The following is a 21,265-nucleotide window of genomic DNA, read 5'->3' as shown; positions in this document are numbered from 1 at the left end:
TCCGGGACTCACCTCAGTTTGGGCATAATATCCAGCAGCTGAAGCCCTGCAGAGAGAAAGAAACCCCTTTATTTTATTCATCAGTGTGAAGACATACTGAGGCCATCAAGGTGGGTTTTCAAAGCAGCCACAGGTGAGCAATCACGAAGAAGGCGTGGTAGGAACTAGGAAGCCATCTTGGTGCATTCAGGGGCGCTTAAATAGTGCGTTAAAAGGAGCGCCTAGTTGTTTGACATGAAAGATCCATTTAAAGAAACATATTTATTGACTTATTTGCCAAAGGAAATGCACATTTAACTTAATTTTAATATTAACTTGAGAAAAAAAAACGTTTTTATTTTAATATATTCTTTTAAATCAGGACTTAAAAGTGTAGAAACATTGAATTTGTGATATTGTCGGGTGTGTGTTTGTGTTTGGTTGAGTGGTTTCTGTTTTGCTGTATTGTTGTGGTGTGTAAGTCAGTAAGTAAGTCAGTAAGTAAAGGTTATTTGTAAAGTCCTTTGTCTAGACCAGGGTCACAAATCGCGTAAACAACCACAAACAATACACAGTTAAAATATATACTTAAAAGATCAAGACACTGTGTGTTTATATTGCGGTCGTGTGTGTGTTGTGTGCGGTTGTTTGTTTTCATTGTTGGTTTTCGTACAGCGGTGTGTTTCTTTCTGTATTTGGGTGATAGTTGTGGTTATATGTTGGGGGTGGTATGTGTGTGTGTGTATTTTTTGTGTTTGGTTGGTGTGTATGTTTTTATAGTGGTGTTTTTCTTTCTGTATTGGGGTGATAGTTTTGTGGTTATGGTTATATGTTGGGGGTGGTGTGTGTGTGTGTGTATTTTTTGTGTTTGGTTGGTGTGTGTGTTTGTATAGTGGTGTGTTTCTTTCTGTATTGGGGTGATAGTTTTGTGGTTATGGTTATATGTTGGGGGTGGTGTGTGTGTGTGTGTATTGTTTGTGTTTGGTTGGTGTGTGTGTTTGTATAGTGGTGTGTTTCTTTCTGTATTGGGGTGATAGTTGTGTGGTTGTGGTTATATGTTGGGGGTGGTTTGTGTGAGTACGGGATGTTTGTGTTTGGTTGGTGTTTGTGTGTGTATTTTTTTGTGTTTTGTTGGTGTGTGTGTGTGTGTATTTTTTGTGTTTGGTTGGTGTGTGTGTGTGTGTGTATTTTTTTCTGTTTGGTTGGTGTGTGTGTGTGTATTTTTTTCTGTTTGGTTGGTGTGTGTGTGTGTATTTTTTGTGTTTGACTATAGATTAAAAAATGTATTAAAAAAAGTGAAATTTGTGGAGTTGACGGTGAAATGGAAAAAATAAATACTCATTTAATAAGAAAATAAACTAAATCGTGGCTGTTAAATACTTTCAATTATTTAATTTATTGTCTAAAATATACTGCTGTTTGTTATTAGCCTTGATACTTCAATTGGTGGTTGTCGGTTCAATCCCTGCTGTCAATCCAACAATATAGCTAGCGATGAGAAGTAGATCGTAGGAGATCATTAGTATTTCATGATAGAAAAGATCATCTGAATATTGCTACGTTTTGTTTGAATAATTGATAAGAAAACATTTATATTTCCTCCTCTTGATTCTCTGATCAACAGATTGGCGCTTTAAAATGAATTACTGTCCAAATATAGCACGCACCGATAAACTCCTTCCTCATCTTATCTCTCCGCCGGAGGTCGTCCGAGCCGAAGATCAGGGCGTTGATGACGCTGAGGAGGGTCACCATGTAGTGCACGTTGTCCGTGGCCGTCAGCTCGTTCATGATCATGCTGAAGCGGTACTTCTGCATCTTCACGCCCTGTACCAGGAGTCGGAGCGTCAGATGTTAAAGGGACATAAAGTAATATTATATACAATACTTAAATAGGTCCTCATCAATATCTGCACAGGTTTTAGTTCTTAAGCAAACATTTAAAAGCCAAATATTGGACTATTTAAGATAAAATAAAATAAGATTGATGTTTACAATAATGTTTACAAATAAAGATTAAACATATAGTACACATATTACAAATACTAAAGATAACAATAATAAATAAAAAATAGTAAAATATAATCAATGATGAGTAAAATAATGATAAATATATCACCAAAAATACGCAACATCGTACATGTGCACACACTACAGAAGTACAGAAATTAAAAAAAATATATCTATTTTTTCAAATAGCCTGACATATATATATATATATATATATATATATATATATACACAGTATATATTCAGTATATATTCAATAAATACCACACTTTATTGTCTTTTTTTTGGCAGTATCTGAGCTTTTCTTTTACATAAGAAAATACTTTTATTACCACTGACTTGAAGTATCACTGTGTAACCATTTTATTTCATTTTTCTTTTCATATTTTTGCAGGAAATTGTTTTATTTTGTGCAGTTGAATTCTCTTATTATTATTTTAATGGTGCTCTTTACTAAAAAACTTGGGCAACTATTTATTTAATCCAGTCTGAGATGGCAGTTGCATTCATTTCTATTATTATAGAAAAAGTCCTGAGAGCAGAACCAGCACTTTACTTCCATATCTATCCTTATCCTATCCTGTTGTGTTATCAGTTGTAGCTTGATCTTTCTTAATTGAATATTGTTTTGATTGTTAAAGCGCTTTGTGACCCTGGTCTGGAAAAGCGCTATATAAATAAATATTACTTACTTACTTATCAATCTCTTTGACCCACCAGTAGAGGGCGGTGTTTCATCGCTATAGGATCCGGATCTACTGACCTTGTAGTGCTCCAGGGCGTCCAGGGCCAGCCGGTGTCCGTCCTGGGAGAACATGCTGAGGGCGGCGAGGAGCTCGAACACCTGCTTCTTCACCATGATGTTGGACGTGTCCAGAGCTGTGAAGACACTCGTCTTAATGAATAAAAAAACCCTAAAACTTTGCCCTCTCCGGGTGTTTTTGTCGAACATCAATATATTCCCAACATGTGCTTGAACTCGGCATGATTCGTCGACATGTGACTGAAGGACACAAACATGTGGATTGTGAAATTTGCTTTGTTGCTGCTTTCAAGGAACTGAGACGTCGTCAATATCACTTTTGTGTTTGTGGACAAAAGATGTGAAGTCTGCTGCCTACGCTGTGTTATCTCATCTTTACATGTCGACTGACTGGAGATGAAACCACAGAACAATGTTGTGTTCAACCTTTTCTCTTCACCACACTCCTGTTTGTGTTGGGGTGGTGTGTGTGTTTTCTGTGCTGTTGTGTGTTTTTGTTTTTCTCTGTGTTGTGCTGTGTGTTTGTGTTCCCCTCTGTGTTGTGGTGTTTGTTTTTCCTTATTGTGGTAATGTGTGTGTATCATTGTGTCTTTGTTGAATGGTGTGTTGGTTTTTATACGTTGGTTTGGTGTGTGTTTTTCTGTTTTAGAGTAATGTGTGTGTTTTTCTTTCTTCTGTGCTTCTTCTGTGGTGTGTGCGTGTGTTTGAATGGTGGTGTTTGGGTTGTGTATTTGTTTGTTATTGTGTGTCTTTGAGGGGTGGTGTGTGTGTCCATTTTGAATGGTGTGTTGGTTTTTCTATTGGGGTGGTATTTTTATGGTGCCTGTGGTTAAATGTTGGGGCATTGTGTGTGTGTGTGTTTTTTTAATGTAATGTGGTGTGTGTTTGTGTTTGGTTGGTGTGAGATTTTGTTTCTGTGTTGATGTGGTGTTTGTGTATCTGTGTTGTGTGTGTTTGTTTAGTGTGGTGGTTTGTGTTTTTCTGTATTGATGTGGTGTGTTGGCTTTTGTATGGTGGTGTGTTTTTTTGTATTGGGGAGGTATTTGTGTGCTCTTTTGGGTTAGTTTTTGTGTTAATGGGGTGTGTGTATTTCTTTGTTTGGTTAATTTGTGTGTTTGTATGGTGGGGTGTTGGTTTATGTTATGTGGTGTTTATTTCTGTACTAGGGTGATAGTTGTGTGAATGTGGTACTGTGTTTGGGTGTTGTGTGTATGTTTGTTTCTGTGTAAATGTGGTGTGTGTTTCTGTGCTGGTGTTTGTATGGTGGGTTGGTCTGTGTTTATCTATATTGGGATGGTGTGTGTTTGTATTGCAGTTCCCTGTTTCTGTTGGGATGGTGTGTTGGTTTTTGTATGGTGGTGTTTCTTTTCTGTATAGGGGTGGTATTTGTGTGCTTGTGGTTAAATGTTGGGGTGGTGTTTGGGTGTTTATTCTGGTGTGTGTGCTTGTTTTAGTGGGGTGGTTTGTGTTTTTCTGTATTGATGTGGTGTGTTTGTTTGTATTAAGCTTATATTGTGTGTCTGGTGTTTTTGGTCTTGCGTGTGTCTCTGTCGGGATGGTGTGTTTGTTTTTGTATGGTGGTGTTTTTTTCTGTATTGGGGTGGTATTTGTGTGCTCTTTTGAGTCTGTGTTAATGCAGTGTGTGTATTTTTGTATTTGGTTGGTGTGTGTGTTTGTATGGTGGGGGTGGTGTGTTGGTTTTTGTAATGTGGTGTTTATTTCTGCAATGGGGTGATAGATGTGTGGTTGTGGTACTGTGTTGGGGTGTTATTTGTATGTTTGTTTCTGTGTAAATGTTGTGTTTGTTTTTGTTCTGGTCTGTGTTTAACTATATTGGGATGGTGTGTTGATTTTGTAAGGTGGTGTTTTTTTTCTGTATTGGGGTGGTATTTGTGTGCTTTTTTTTGGGTTTGTGTTAACGTGGTGTGTGAATTTCTGTGTTTGGTTGGTGTGTGTGTTTGTATGGATGTGTTGTTTTTTGTAATGTGGTGATTTTTTTCTGTACTGGGTGATAGTTGTATGGTTCTGGTACTGTGTTGTGTGTATGTATGTGTTGGTGTTAATGTGGTGTGTGTTTTTTGTTCTGGTATGTATGGTGCGCTTGTGTGTGTTTAACTATATTAGGGTTGCGTGTGTGTGTGTGTGTGTGTTTGTATTGTATATCCGTGTGTGTCTGTTGGAATGATGTGTTGTTTTTGTATTGTTGTGGTATTCCAGTGGTAGCATCAGGCTCTGAGGTGAAACACAATATTGTGTTATTTAAGTTTCATAAGATTCGACCCAAACCTTGCGAGAGCTTCCGGATGTACCCCTCGTTCTCGATGATGAAGTGGATCCCCGCGGAGGAGTTCATGACGGCCCGCACACAGTTGACGCAGGTGAGCTGCAGGAGGGCGTCTGCGATGCGGGAGCAGCTCCTCCCCGAGAGTCGCTCCAGCGCCTCCAGCAGGAGGTCCAGCCCGCTCAGCTCCAGGAACTGCACCATCCACGTCTGGTCGCTGCCCTCCAGGCGCCGCTTCAGGCCCGAGTAGTTGACCACGGTGGGGACCTGCAGCAGACGGATGCACAGCTCCGGGTCGGCGCTCTCCAGGTTGGCCTCCAGCTGGGTGTCGGAGTCCTGCGAGGAGCCGATGTGACCCCGGACCGCGGCCCACTTGTTCATCTTCACCGACATGTTGGCGTGAAGTGCTGTGGGGTCAAAGAGCGAAGAGTTCAGAGGAGCTGGTTTGAAGCACAACAACAGGAGGACTCGCTTTCTTTCTCGAACAGGAATTATGAACAAATGAATTTACCACACGATTATCTAATGTTTTGTCGTCTCACACTCACTTGTTTCACTTCGGACTTGTTGTTGTGGTTGCAGTGAATTATCTGAGTTCACTGGTTTCACTTCTCACTTCTCTCTTCAATCTTTTACTTTGTTTGAGATTGAGGTGTGTTTTTTGTGTGTCTGTGTTTGAATGATGTATATTTGTGTTTTCGTATTGGGGTGTGTTAGGTATTACCTCAGTGTTAGGTAATGAGTATGTTTTTGTCTATGTTGGGGTGATGTTATTTCTCTTTTGTGGTGGTGTGTGTGTTTGGGTAGTGTGTTTATTTAAGGGTGGTGTGTTTTCTTTCGTGTTTAAATTATTTATGTTTATGTTTTTGTCTTGGGGTGGTTTTTGCAGCATAAGTGTCTCTGTGTTGGGGAAGTGAGTATGTTTGTAAAGGGATTAGTGTTTGCTTCTGTTTTTTGTCAGTTGGGGTGGTATGTGTGATGTTCATGTTTTTTTGTGTTGGGCTGGAGAGTATTTTTGTGATGTTATGTGTTGTGGTGTAATGGGTTTGTGTGTTTTGCTGCTATATAGGTTTGTGTTGCAGTGGTGTTTGTGCGTCAGGGTGATGCATATGTGTTTATAAGTTGGGGTGGAGGGTATGTTTGTGATGGGGTGGTATGTTTGTGTGTTGTTGTTGTGTGTAAATGTGTATGGAGTGGCATGTGTTTATGTCTGTGTGTTTACGCTGGTATGTGTTTATAAGTTTGGGTTGTGTGTATGTTTGTGTTGAGGTGGAGTGCGTTTGTGTGATGGGGTTGTGTGTATGTTTGTGATGTGGAAGTGTGTTTTGGGGGGTATGTGCTTATGTGTTAATGTTGTGTGTGTGTTTGTGATGGGTTGGTTTGTTTGTGTGTTGGGGTTGTGTGTACATTTGTGTATGAAGTGGCGTGTGTCTATGTCTGTGTGTTTTGAATGGTATGTGTTTATGTGTTGGGGTTGTGTGTATGTTTGTGATTGTGCAGTGGTTTTTGTTTGGGGGGGGGGTATGTGTTTATGTGTTGGGGTTGTGTGCATGTTTGTGATTGTGCAGTGTTTTTTTGGGGGGTACGTGTTTATGGGTTGGGGCTTTGTGTATTTTTTTAATGGGCTGGAATGGTTTGTGTGTTGGCGTTGTGTGTACGTTTGTGTTGGGGTGGCATGTGTTTGTGTCTGTGTGCTTAGGGTAGTATGTGCTTATGTGTCAATGTTGTGTGTATGTTTGTGATGGGGTGGTTTGTTTGTGTGTTGGGGTTGTGTGTACATTTGTGTATGAAGTGGCGTGTGTCTATGTTTGTGTGTTTCGGCTGGTATGTGTTTATGTGTTGGGGTTGTGTATATGTTTGTATTTGGGTGGAGTATGTTGGTGTGTTTGGGTTGTGTGTACACTTGTGTTGGGGTGGCGTGTGTTTGAAACTGTGTGTTTAGGGTGGTACGTGGTTGTATGTGGGGTGTAGAGAATTTGTTAGTTGGGATCCTGTGTACCTTTGTGATTGGGTGGCATGTGTTTGTGTCTGTGGTAGTATGTGTTTATGTATTGGGGTTGTGTGTACACTTGTGTTTGTGTGGCATGTGTTTTTGGAGGTATGTGTTTGTCTGTTGGGATGTGTGTATGTTTGTGATGGGGTGGCGTGTGTTTGTGTTTTGGGTAGTATGTGTTTGTGTCTGTGGTAGTATGTGTTTATGTATTGGGGTTGTGTGTACACTTGTGTTTGTGTGGCATGTGTTTTTGGAGGTATGTGTTTGTCTGTTGGGATGTGTGTATGTTTGTGATGGGGTGGCGTGTGTTTGTGTTTTGGGTAGTATGTGTTTGTGTCTGTGGTAGTATGTGTTTATGTATTGGGGTTGTGTGTACACTTGTGTTTGTGTGGCATGCGTTTTTGTGTTTTTGGAGGTATGTGTTTGTCTGTTGGGATGTGTATGTTTGTGATGGGGTGGCGTGTGTTTGTGTTTTGGGTAGTATGTGTTTGTGTCTGTGGTAGTATGTGTTTATGTATTGGGGTTGTGTGTACACTTGTGTTTGTGTGGCATGTGTTTTTGTGTTTTTGGAGGTATGTGTTTGTCTGTTGGGATGTGTATGTTTGTGATGGGGTGGCGTGTGTTTGTGTTTTGGGTAGTATGTGTTTGTGTGTCGGAGTTGAGTGTACACTTGTGTTGGGGTGGTGTGTATTTGCGACTGTGTGTTTGGGGTGGTATGTGATTATGGGTTAGGGTTGTGTGTATGCGTGTGTTGGGGTGGAGTGAATTTGTGTGTTGGGGTAGTGTGTAGGTTTGTGTTGGGGTGGCATGTGTTTGTCCAGGTGTGTCTCCTTCTGTCTTGGGGTGTTTGTTCTGTGGTTTATTATTATTTTTAATAAAAAAAATGATAACCTGAGCAGCAACGTTACATAATACGACTGGACTGAGTCCCAGAAGACGCAGCTTCATGTTCGTATCTTCATCAAGTCTATCTGCAGCACAGGAAACAGGCCGGTCACAGACAAACACAATAGGAAACGATAGCAGTCGTTGTCGCGGACGCGTCACATTCCTGCTGAATCCCCGACAAAAGCGAGCGAAGCAGGTTCACAGCGGCTCGTCTGAGCTGAACTCACTCGATCGTTCAGATGTGCAAACATGCATTTCCATATATATCAGGAGTGAATGCCAGCATTGATCCCACAGAGGCCTTTTATGGAGAATCACTCCTTCTTCCTCTGACTCACCGCACGCTTGTGAAAACATCGAATTAGGATTATTTTTACATCAGGAGATCTCTGGGGTGAAATCAGGAAGTTTGGACGAGCATTAAAGGGATCAGTTTGTGCCTTTGATCGGAACTAAGTGATGACAGGAAGTAGTTCATCTTCCTTCAGATGAATTGACCATTAATTTAATCTAATCTTAATCTGATGAGATCAAAGTGAGCAACAAAAGCAAACAAGGAACTCAATATTTTAACTAATCGTGTTTATTGATATATAAGGAAAATATCAGTTGAAATACAAAACTAAATATTTTTTGAAATAGTTATTTAACACTTTCCTTTTGATTGTTTCAATAAATAATGATACAATATATATATATAATTGTGTGAATGCTGAAGGCATCTCCTCCTACAAATCTTATCCGATTTTTACCTGTTATTTCCCGAAATGTGGACTATTTTCTATCTTTCTTTTCTCTCTTCAACTCTTTCTTCTATTCCTCTTTTTCTACCCTTTTTTCTCTCATTCACTTGAATGATAAAAATCTTCAAGTCATGTTTCAACTCCTTCCACTTTGACCTTCAGTTACATTTATATACTCACACCTAGAAACTTCATTCAACTTTAAAAACACTTTTGTCTACTTACTACTTATAATTCCAGTTTAACTTTTACTACTAATTCTACTACTGCATTTACTAATTATACTAATACAACTACTCCTACTAAGTACTACTACGTCTTCTACTTCAACTACTAATTATTCTACTACTACTACTACTATTTATTCTACTTCTACTTCTTCTACTCCTACTTCTAATTCTTCTACTACTTCTACTGCTACTTCTACTACTACTTATTTTAATTCTACTTTTAATTATTTTACTACTTCTACTACTACTTCTACTACTACTTGTTCTAATTTTAATTATTCTACTACTTCTACTGCTACTTCTACTACTACTTCTTATACTTCTAATTCTTCTATTACTTCTACTACTTATTCTACTACTGCTTATTCCACTTCTACTTCTTCAACTACTTCTACTACTACTTAATTTACTTCTACTTCTAATTCTTCTCCTACTTCTACTACTTATTCTACTTCTACTTCTAATTATTCTACTACTCCTACTGCTACTTTTACTGCTACTTCCTCTACGTCAACTACTAATTCTACTACTTCAACTGCTACTATTCTACTTCTACTTCTAATTCTTCTACTACTTCTACTACTAATTCTAGTACTACCAATACTACTGCTTATTCTACTTCTACTAATAATTATTATACTACTACTTCCACTACTTATTTTACATCTACTACTTCTTCTACTCCCACTACTACTTCTATTACTACTTCTCCTACTTGTACTACTAATTCTAATACTTCTACTACTAATGCTTCTACTACTACTTCTACTACTTATTCTACTTCAACTTCTACTACTTCTTCTACTACCACTACTACTTATTCTACTTCTACTTCTAATACTTCTTCTACTCCCACTACTACTACTACTTATTCTACTACAAATTCTACTTTTTTCTTCTTTTTTTTCCTTCTCAACCTTTTTCAGTTTAATTCAATGTCTTCACATCAGTTTTTCTCCTTCATGCCATCATTTCAACTGTTTCCACCCTTTTTTACTTTGAAATGATAATTCGATACTTTCAAACATTTCACTTTACAAATTCAGCAGATTCACACTGCATTTTCAACTGTTTCCACACATTTTCTAGTTTTAATTGTACCTAGATATTTTTAAATAAGACTCACCTTTGAGGCGTTCTAAGTAATTTATTTAGGTTTTTTTCTAGCAAAAATGTACAGAAACAACTTTTAAAAGGCTCGACCTCACCATTAAAAAAACACTCTTATATCACCGTGTGTTTTTCAACGTGCTGCTGATTTCACTCTTGGCATCAGAGCTGCTATACAAACGCGACAGTGAGTGATGAGCACGAGGTAAACAAAAGCCTCGCAGTCGCTTCTTAAACTATGAGAGGAATTGTCCTCATGCGCCTTTTTTTTTCTTTTTTCTTCCCTTTACCAAACTTGGTACATAATAAAGGGCTCGATTGGCATGATTTGGATGATTCACGACTAACACAAGCACTGGCTTGTCATAGAAACTCAGACAGTTGGGATTATTATTCTCACTGAGGAAGGTGAACCTTCTTCTCACATATTTTGGCAAGATTGTGCCTGAGTGTTACCGTGGCAGCCAGCACTCCGACAATGGCGTTTTACAAGAGGCCTTCAAAAGCTTTTTATCACCAGGAGAACAACCCTTCCTCCATCTCTTTCACCGGCTGCAATTCAAATTAGGACATTTTGGGGGGATTTAAGACAGGAGCAGAAACATAGTGTTTTCCAAGATTGTGTGAAGTGTTGGGACTTCTTCAGGAGGAAGGAAAGGGAAGTCCCAGAGCAGGAAACATGATAATCACGCTGCTATGACTGAGCGCGTTCCTCTTTTTTAACTCAATTCACAGGATGGAAGTTAATCGAAGTTACAAATGATGGACAAAAGATGATGTAAGGACTTAATTCTACAGATAAGAATAGAAATTAAAGCCTGATATATTCATAATTTAGTCGAATTACATCCAGGAAACCATGTCTTTTATTATGGATGAAAATTTATAAAGATTATGAATTTATTTAATTTTTTTCTTAAGATAGATGTTCAATATCTGCTGTAAATAGGAGTTTAAATGAAAATAATACATCAACTTTCAACACTTTCCTTTTGTATTTATGTAGACTTAACCGATCAAACTAATTCAGAATCAGAAACTTTATTATTGAAAACTCATGATTTTTTTTGTCGTTTAAAAGCATGAAATAAATTAACACACAAAATAAGCAACAGACAAAAACAGAACAATCTGCTGGTTGCTTAATTCACTCCCTCTCGGTGAACTCAGCACCCGAGCTGTTTGCATTTAGTGGATTTTTTGAACGTCATTTTTTGTGTGCGTGTCTTGACGCTTGTGCAGGTGAATCTGGTCTGTGTCTGGGTTCAAATGGTGCCTTTATTTTTAGGATAAACTTCTATGAAGTTATTAAAAACAAAATGTCAATTTAAGAGAGTTTAGCCTGAATTCAGGGCTGGATATGGGAAAAGGGAAGTGGATAACATGTCACATTACTGTACAGGAAGACAGTTTAAGTTCCAGATAAGTACAGTTCAAGGGAAACACTGGTAACAAAAAAAAAAAGAAGTAAAAAACGGAGGCAGAGGAAACATCTCGAAGAAGCCGGTTTGATTGACAGGAGGTGAAACGACGAGCGTGGATTTTTCTGGAAGCCTTAAAAAATGTGACAAACAACACTTTGCTAAACCTTGCACCCGGTAAAACAGCTCGACCTTGACGAGCAGCTCCCACATGAAGCACTAATGGCTGATTCACCGCACACCGGAGAAGCCCACTCATGTGCCCCCTCTGCCCTCTCACGCCCACCACCCCCTTGTTTACGCCTGGATGTTCCTCTTCTTCTTCTTCTTCTTCCGCTGCTGCTGCTGCAGACACATCTGGAGTCCAAACTGATCTCCACCCTCCTTCTGCTTGTTCAGGGAGTGACTGACAAACCAGTCTGAATATTTTTGAAGTTAAATAAACTTGAAACTTTTTTTTTTTTTTTTGCTTGCCTTTCAAATCATCATTTCTGTTTGCGTTATGGTATGTGTGCTGTGTCAACAAAACATGACTGACAGCTCATTCAATCTCATATATTTTATTTAATTACCTCCTCTCTTTTTTGCTTTCCTTGGCTTAAGGCCAAAGAATTCCATTTTTTTCCACTTTCAGAGTCGACGGAAAACAAATGGATTCCTTTTTTGTTGCGATCGGGTGACATAACGGGACGTGGACGTGTGTGACGGACACACAACAGCGGACATATGTTACACTCTCAACACCGTTACACACAAAAAAAAAAGATTCCATCCTGAGTCTCTTACCTGCTGTCACTCCACACTCGACTCCCTCTCCGGGGGTTTTGGGGTGGAGATCACAGGGATGCGGGTCTTGTTCCTTTCCCCCGAGATGTGGCGCTGGATCCCGGGACACTCGAGCAGGACCCAGTGGCAGGACCAGCCCTGCATGGTATGCGGATGATGCCGCGTTCGAGTCTCCTCAGCCCCTGCTCTGACTCCAGGAGGAGCGTCCAGTTAGCGCTCAAGCGACAACATCCGGCTGATGATTTCCAAAATAAAATACTCTTCGCTCAACTTGTTCCCCCCCAAAAACAAGCGGATACTTCTACTGAAAAATACACGTTGTTAAAGTACACGTTGTTATTGTTAATTCAATCACAACAAATCATAAAAATAGTTTTAAAAATAATATAGAAATGCGGCGATCAATTACACTATAAGTAAGTAACCTTACGTTTGCGTTTACAGATAAAAATCCATATTCGCGTGAATATATTTATTATGCTACTGCGAAAAAAGTTGTTTACGACGTATTTAGCAAAATGGTTTTAACCGTTATTTTGAAGGACGCTTTAAATCTGTTTCCGGTCTTCGTCGCTCATCCTGTTCGAGATGCTGAACGCAAGCAGTCCCTCCTCCTCCCTCCTATCCCAGCAACATGTAAGGTATTTAAAAAATACATTAGGTGATCTAATATGGTCATTGTTTTTAATAATAATGTTACAATGATTGCATTTATAAGAGACGATCCTCATGCAGTGCTCGGTTCTTTTTTAATAGATTTTTTTGGCGTGTTTTTCATTTTTTATTCTTTTATTCTGTACTGATACTACAAAAAAAAAATCACATTTTGTGTTTCAATAAACGTTTTGATTCTGATAAATGCCATAGGGTGATTCACATAAAAAAATAAATGATGATTCATTCAAAACAAGCACAGTCAATTAAAAGTCAATTATGTTTAGATAATAAAATGAAATTGAAAATGATTAATTTAAAACGTATTGATGAATCCACTTAACATTTAACATCATATAAAAGCCAGATTCCAAAAGTTTGTTTTTAAAAGGGATTTAAATGAAGGAACAGACTTTATTTCTTTTTTTTTTTTTACAAATAACACAGACGAATCGTAAATAATCTTTAATAAACCAATGTTTGACAATAAAATAAATACTGTCATTTGATATAAAACGTAATTATTAATGGAAAAAATACATGTAATCATTGCACATGCAAAAAAAGAAAGTTTTCCTTCTGAGAAAAATAGATTTGTGAACTTAAAACACATTTTGCTAATTCCTTTGGTCCATTTGCTTATGAAAATAAGTAAAACAGTAAAAAGAGGCTTCATGTTTGATACAAACTCCTCAAATAAAAATGGAACTTCATAGACCACTTTCTATTCATTTTAATGTTGTAACAATAATACTAGTTGTAAGTATATCAATACTTCAACAGAACCGAGAACCATGGTTTTAAACTAGAATTCTGAAAAGTAAAACCCAAAGAAACAGGATTTCTGACAAATCATAAGACCAGGCAAAGTCAACACACGCTTTCCTAGTAGGATAAATATCCAGAACAAGCTCTTCCTCTCCACACACAAAAAACTAACAAACAGATCCTCTCGAGAAGATCTCAGAAAGCTCCCGAGGCTCCAACATGAATCATTTCTGGACCAAATATGGAGATTTTCCACCATATCTGTGTCTTGAGTGTGTTTGCATGTTTCACAGAGTTTGGACAAATAAAGCAAGAGAAAGTAAAATAGTGCTCATTGGCTTCCACCCACAAGTTCCGCGAAGAATAATGCGGCCCCTGGAACGACTCCTCCTCTCGTCACATGGGGCCCGAGGATGTATAACCTGATAATGTTTTTACATTAAGCTAATTTCCCAACAGGTGTTGCACGGATAGGAAGTTAACCATCTGTCTTCCATTAATTTGTTTAAAAAAACAAATTGTATTTTAATAATTAATCAACCCTTCACTCTCTTCTTCACTTACTGCAATACAATTCTCTACCTTCTTCCTTTGTTTTTCTTTCGCAATTACTTAACTAATGTCAATGCCTTAACTTGTTCTGCATACTTCTACAGTTACAAACCTCTTTTCTTGGAACTGTGTCAGGCGTTCAACAAAGAACAACACAACTCCTTCTGACCTTTTCTAGACTTCTTCTTCTTCTTCTTCTCATCATCCTGAAGTACACAGCAGATCAGTGGTGCTCTTACTCAGCTTCACCTCTCAGGCCTCAACAACTCTCTCAAGCATCCCTGATCAGAATAATAATAATAATAATAATCTCTATTTATATAGCGCCTATAATGAACATTAAGTGATTAAATATTGCCAATGAGAAGCAACCATTAGGATGACGCCATCCGTGACACGCGTGTTTACACAAGCCGGTGGCAAATGTCAACATGAGAAGTATCTACAAGAAGCAATAAGTCGTGCTTGCTCACCTAAGACCGATGACAGATGTCTTCTAACCTGTTGTAGGAACTGTTACACAAACAATAAGGGCGTGTCCGTGATTGTAGCGTCTAGGATCTCGGCTGCGTTTCGCAGGTGTCGTCGTTGAATGACACGAAATGTCACGGTGGTCAACAGTCGGCGGGCCAATGAGGATGCGAGATCCTGCGAGAGGAGCTGTCGTCGCGGCGTGTTTGCTGACCGACGCCCGCTCTCGTCTTCCAGCTGTGAAGAGACCGACTTGATCCTCTTAGCAAGAATGATTAACGCTGGGTTAACCAGATGTCTCTTTTTGAGGGATTAAAAAAAAGCATCCGGGTGAAATTAAAAGCTATCTGGGATTGATTAAGTAAGTAAGTAAGTAAGTAATATTTATTTATATAGCGCTTTTCCAGACCAGGGTCACAAAGCGCTTAAACAATCAAAACAATACTCAATAAAGTATATACTTTAAAGGTCAAGATAAAACTGATAACACAACAGGAGTTCCAGAAAATCAAGGAAAAGCCTGAACAAATAAAAACTTTTTTTTTGTCTTTTTTTTATCTGTTTGTCTTAAGATGTTTCTTAAAGGAGTCAGTAGATCCATCCAACACAGAGGGAGAGGAAGATCGTTCCAAAGCTTAGGAGCAACAGCCTGAAAAGATTTCTCTCCTCTGGTCCAGAAGCATGTGCGAGGAACCATCAGTAGATTCTGATCCACAGACCTCAGAGCCCGAGCTGGGGTGTAAGTCTGGATCAGATCACTGATGTAAGGAGGAGCCTGACCATGAATAGATCTGAAAGTAAGAACCAGAATTTTAAAGTTGATCCTGAAAGAAACTGGCAGCCAGTGAAGAGTTTTAAGGATCTGAGAAATGTGAGTTCTTCTACTAGAGCGGGTTAGAATTCTCGCTGCAGAGTTCTGAATCAACTGCAGACGAGACAGATCCTTCTTGTTTAGACATGAAAACAAACTGTTACAATAGTTCAGACGAGAAGAAACAAACAAACTCTTAAACGTGGTATTTTCTTAACGCTTCTCTTCTCTAGGTCATATGTTGTAAAGTATATTATTAGTAAGTAAGATGTTGCATATATACTGGCGTAGTGGTTAGTGAAAAAAGGGTTGCGATCCCGCCTGTGGCAATCTGTGACCTTCCTGTGTGGAGACTTCATGTTCTCTCTGTGCTTGTGTGGGTTTAGTCCAGCAAACAACAAACAAAAGAACAAAGTGCAAGCGATGACAAAGAAGATAGATCAAAAGAAAATAACGAAAAAGGATACAAAGGAGAAGGGAAACAAAGATTAACATGGAATAACATCATCTCTTCACTCCGCTCCTGCCCCCAAAACTCAAATCATTATAGCACGAGGAATCAATATGTCCCTGAGTCCATTAGTATTTCATCTTGGGAGGAGCATTCATGCACTCCATCTGATTCTCTCTGCTCACTGATGATAGTGTTCAATACCACCACTACTTCTACTACTACGCCTACTGCTACGACTACTTCTACTACTAATAATAATACCAAATAATCATACATTTTACTTAAAGGCGCCTTTCTTGAAACTCAAGGTCACTTTTCAGAAAGAAGAATCATGCATCTTTACCACCTTGTAACACGGTTCGCTTTATTTGATACATGATATGTTAATTCAATGTTATAATAATAATAATAATAATCTCTATTTATATAGCGCCTTTCTAGACCAGGGTCACATTTTCTATGTTATCCTGCCATACAAATGTATTTAATTTAATAAATATAATGTGTTAGTTTGTGCATGAAAAGTTGTGTGTCCTCCGACAGACAGGTGACCTGTTCAGGGGGTCACCCACGAGAGGCTCCAGCCCCCTATGACCTCAACTAGGAAAAAAATAAATGAGTAAATTATTATTTAAGATCGTGTGATTATGTCTACTTTTTGTTGTGCTTTTATTTTCACTGTTGTAAACACAACATTGAATTTCTTTGTGGCTTCAGTTCACAGTTTGAAATGTATTTTCTTTTGGGTGAATTTCTATCCATTGACATATTTTCTTCCTAAATGTTTTAGCGATCCACAATTTTGGTTTCGCTGTTTAAAATACAGTACTGCACTTAAAATAAAAATGTTCAGTAATAATTTTCCTTCGTTTATGTTTTCATTATAATTTCATAACCATTCATCTATGTTAAGGTAGAAAAGGAGAACTGTTCAATAATATGATTTGACTGAGCAACACAATTGTTGTAAAAACATACTTAAAAGAATCCAATGATTTTTCATTTAATGCTGAACTATTAATTGAAGATAAAAGAGAATTGTGGTTTATTTAAAAATTTAAATACATCAAGAAATAAAAATCGCAATATTGTTTTGGGTTTATCTAATCCCAAACTAACCTACAAGAGGTTAAATATAAGTAAGTAAGTAAGTAATATTTATTTATATAGCGCTTTTCGAGACCAGGGTCACAAAGTCTCTGTCATCCCTCACTCAGATATTTAAGTGTTCATTTGTTAAAAACACATTCTTCAATTTAAGTATCAATTCGATATTCTAATAATTCGAATGAAATTCGAATTTATTCCTCATAGTCTTTCATTAGAGCAATAAACCGTTAAAAAACTCAATTACCCAGAAAGCAATGCGCAAGAAGGTGAAAGGTCACTGACGTCATATCCATGCTGCCAAAAACAAGAGTCGAGCTACCGACTGCTAATGCGTATTTCCTCAAATACTACTGCGTTTCTCATTGAATTAACAGTTTCTTATCCTGCAAAGTTTGTTTAATTATGTCTACAATGGAGAAAAAGTTGACAGATATGGATTTATATGCGCTAATCGGGGTTGAAAGCACCGCTTCAACGAAACAGGTACGTTTTTATGCTAGTTTGAAATGATGTATCCTTATTTAAAACCTTTTTTTAAAAGTTGTTTTGTGTCTTATAACTGCAAATGTATACGACACATGTTAACATGTTTCGTTAAAATAATGCCTTTCTTGCAAAGGATTTGTACATTGATATTCGACTATGTGTTAGCTTGCTGCTATTTTAGTTGTAATTCAAGTATGACGTTGTTCCCTATTGCCTCAGTTTAAGTAGGTTATCTTGAGGCTAAATGTTGTGTTTGATAATTATTTAAAGTTAGTTAACAGATGACATATTGCGAACAGTTAGCAGTATGTCATCTGGCTGTAGTGCTTTTAAATGACCACACGGTGGTGCTGTTGTATTCCTTTTAAATCTGGTGTTAGATAGTAAGTAAGTAATATTTATTTATATAGCGCTTTTCGAGACCAGGGTCACAAAGCGCTTAGACAATCAAAACAATACTCAAAAAAGTACATACTTTAAAGATCAAGATAGGACGTTAACTATTTAATATTTCATTTCCATATGATCTCCTAATGCAATATCATTAGAATTCAAACTTGTTTTACTTAATTTAATTTTTTTTAATGTTTGCAATTATGTTCAGTATTGACATCAGAGCTGTAGGGGGACCAGAGTGTAGATGCAATACTTAGAATACATTTTTGATTTTCCATATATTTTCCCCCTAGCAGATCACAATGTGACTAGGTCACTTTGATCAGGCTTCAAGTTAGTAAAATAGAGGCTGTTCTTTTAACATCTAGTGACCAACTGAGCTAATTCTGCGAATCCAACTGTAAATATTTTAACCTGATTTGACCTCTTCTGTATGTATAAATGTAGTTCTACTAAGAGTTTCAGACAGATCAACAACCTATCCTGCATTTGAACAGTCACACCAAGGTTCAGCAAACTTCACCCCACCACCACGACTCTCTGATAAGAGTTCAGATGCAAAAAGACTTCACTATCCTTCTTTCATTTCAAATCATTCCTCTGTACTCGAGCGGTACACCGCAATGTCCTCCTGATTTTTCCCTCTTCCTAACCACTTTTCATCACCATTTCCAACGTTAAAAATTGACATACCATAAGTGGTGTGTGCTGGCAATATGAGGGACAAATTTCATTTCTTAATTGTGTTTCAAAGTCTAGTCTTTCTCAAGTGGATTACAATGCTGGAAGTCGGCGGTTGTGGCTTGGGTTGAAATAAAAGAAAACACAAGAGGCTGGTTGTGTGAGGTCCTCTGTGATGCCTGAGAGAGACAGCCAGGGTTTCTTCCTGAATTGAGTGGCATTTTAATAACAATCCCGACAGATGGGTGCAAAAGTCTGGCACGCTTCTCTGGCACTATTGTTATGTCTGTCAAAGAAACTCTGCGTTTACGTCTGGAGGAAATTTACATCTTTTGGTTTCTGGTAAAATATGCGAAAGCTGGTTATAGAAGGAGTTCAAATGATTTATGTCCATCAGTTTCAGTTCATGTCCCTCGAAGTCCATGTTTAGTCTTTAAAACGGGGCCTTTAAATCTGATCTAAGGATGGCAAGTGTCTCTTTTCCGTGGAGCATGTGTATGGTTTCTCCAGCTGACGATAATCTGCATCAAGCGCAGCATTGTAATTAGAGAGGATGAACCCACGGCACATCAAGCAGCTAATCAGCTCCACCGGCTGTGGTCGGGCTGTACCAGAACCAGTTTGTCAATGATAATTGGCACCAAAGATGATTGTAATGAAGACAAGATGTGAGGCTGCCACTAGGACTGAAACAGAGAGGGATCAAGGCGTGACCGATGCTCTGTTTCGCCAGCCGTCGACCCGACTACTGTTTGCCCTTCTGCAGGATCAAACGCCAGAGAAACCTCTGGTTTGTTCACTTAGCTTCTGGCACTAGAGAGGAAACTAGACGGATTAACGATAATCCAGAATAATGTTGTGGAGTTTAACATTTGGACTCTTCAAGACACGGCTCGTTTTATCGAGGAGCAATTGTAGGTATCTTAAAGACAGGCGTAGACAGAGTGCAAATGACCCACTTCATTATCCAGCTCTTAGTTATTTCTGTATTTTTGTTAAACATTATTGTATTTATGTATTGACTATTACAAAAATACAAATGTATATATGTATATAATAATAATAATTAATAATAATAATCTCTATTTATATAGCGCCTTTCCAGACCAGGGTCACAAAGCGCTTTGACAGTCATTCACACATAGTGTATATATCAGTGGTAGAAATACTTTTTTTCAGTGTTCTGCAATTTTGCAGACTGTCAAAATATTGTTTTGCAATCTGAAAATGATTTCTGCAACTACACACACCTCCATACAACAACCTTTTAGTTATGCTCACATTTACATATAAATATATAGCTTTGTAACCCATAACATTACTGTAACTCTTTATTATCTTGCTCTACTTTTAATGTGTTCACCGATCATCCTCTGCAGCGAAGCTATCATTCCCTGATACCTCCACTGGTCTTTCATCCCATGTGTTACTACAACTAGAAGTATATCAACCAATTTATAAATGTACTAGTCATCACACCCCCACATTATCCTTTCACGCAACATACTAATAAAGGTATCATCACAATAATAACATATACAATTACAAAGATGGTATTTATTCAAATAAGTAGTTTTAATGTTTATCAGCAGCTTGAGAACAAAAAGATAATAGTTTAAATTGTAAACTTTGTTTCTCTGTAACCTAAAAAATACGTAGACGGTCTGTGAAGTTGACAAGTTGGTGACAATGTGGAACAACAAACAACCCTGCAAGTGTCAAGATTATCAAGTGATCACAGAAAGCCCAGAACTAAATAATAATATCACTTTGTAACAACACAAAAAAAAAACAAGTCAAATAAAAGTATTCTTAGAATAAATGTAAATAAAAGAAGTTGTCGGTATAACGATTTGAAATTGACATACCTTTATCTCATTTTATTTATATAATCGTTCTGTTTAGGTGTCATTTTTAACTTCCTAGTGACATTTGAAGACGGGAGATCCTTGAATATACAACTCAAAATCCCCTTCACATAGAAGATCGGTTCAGTGGAAGGATGTTGCTCCTTTTATCCAATTGTAAAACTCTGTATTTAGGGACAATAGGAAGGAGGGCAGGGGGCGAAGTGGTTTAATCTAAAATGCTATTTAAATTCTTATTTATACTTTTATTCATCTGTATTTGCTTCTGTTCTTTCATCGGCTCTGTGCAGTGATTGGAATTCTAATTTCCCCAAAGGAACCTTTCCTAGATTTTTCCTCTTTTTCATTTTGATACGATCAAAACTTTTCAAATCCAACAGACTTTTGTTTTAGATTTTAGTCCATGCTCTTTGTGCAATAATTGTAATTGAGTATTACATAATCCTCATTCAAGTGGAGTCATTTTGAGTAAGTATAAATTTGGATATGTAAATGCCATTACTCAAATTACGCTGCGGCTGTATTTGTATTTTTTAACCAGTCAACCCCATTCATCATTGTATTTATTTCAACCCAAGAGTGAAGCCGTCTTTTGTTTTGGACCTCATTCCTCAAAATTATACAAAAAAAAAGGCCAGGAGACGAGGTGCTCATTGAAAATCTTTCCCAGACGAGAAGGAGCTCCCAAATTCGGTGTTTTGGCAGCAGATGGATTTGCGCTGAAGGGGGTTACGTGAAAACATGCAGAACAGTGGCTTGGCTGATTAAGACCAGCGAGAATGTGTATGTGTTTTTGTGTCTAAGCTTGAT

General features: G+C 37.9%; 2 protein-coding genes across 2 annotated transcripts in view; one reads left to right on the top strand and one right to left on the bottom strand.

Annotated features, from left to right (window-relative positions):
* Positions 1–8: 8 nt before the first annotated feature.
* Positions 9–12,373, bottom strand: LOC148060605 (inverted formin 2). Its single transcript, XM_087779557.1, has 5 exons — positions 12,205–12,373; positions 5,039–5,440; positions 2,753–2,868; positions 1,647–1,806; positions 9–46 (listed from the first exon to the last, which is right to left on the bottom strand). The coding sequence occupies exons 2-5, from the start codon at positions 5,424–5,426 to the stop codon at positions 9–11; spliced, it is 702 nt and encodes a 233-aa protein (XP_087635683.1). The 5' UTR covers positions 5,427–5,440; positions 12,205–12,373.
* Positions 12,374–17,321: 4,948 nt separating this feature from the next.
* The window catches only part of dnajc17 (DnaJ (Hsp40) homolog, subfamily C, member 17), a 40,286-nt gene continuing 36,342 nt past the window's right edge, over positions 17,322–21,265 (top strand). Inside the window, exon 1 of the mRNA XM_087779687.1 lies at positions 17,322–17,507. Coding sequence (XP_087635813.1) covers positions 17,427–17,507 — 81 coding nt within the window. The 5' untranslated portion in view covers positions 17,322–17,426. The remainder of the gene's footprint in view (positions 17,508–21,265) is intronic.

This window comes from Callionymus lyra, chromosome 18 (assembly GCF_982586985.1).
Source record: "Callionymus lyra chromosome 18, fCalLyr1.hap1.1, whole genome shotgun sequence".
In the NCBI taxonomy this organism is placed as follows: domain Eukaryota; kingdom Metazoa; phylum Chordata; class Actinopteri; order Syngnathiformes; family Callionymidae; genus Callionymus; species Callionymus lyra.
The sequence above is the reverse complement of the archived record's forward strand: the minus strand, read 5'-3'. Positions and strand labels throughout refer to the sequence as shown.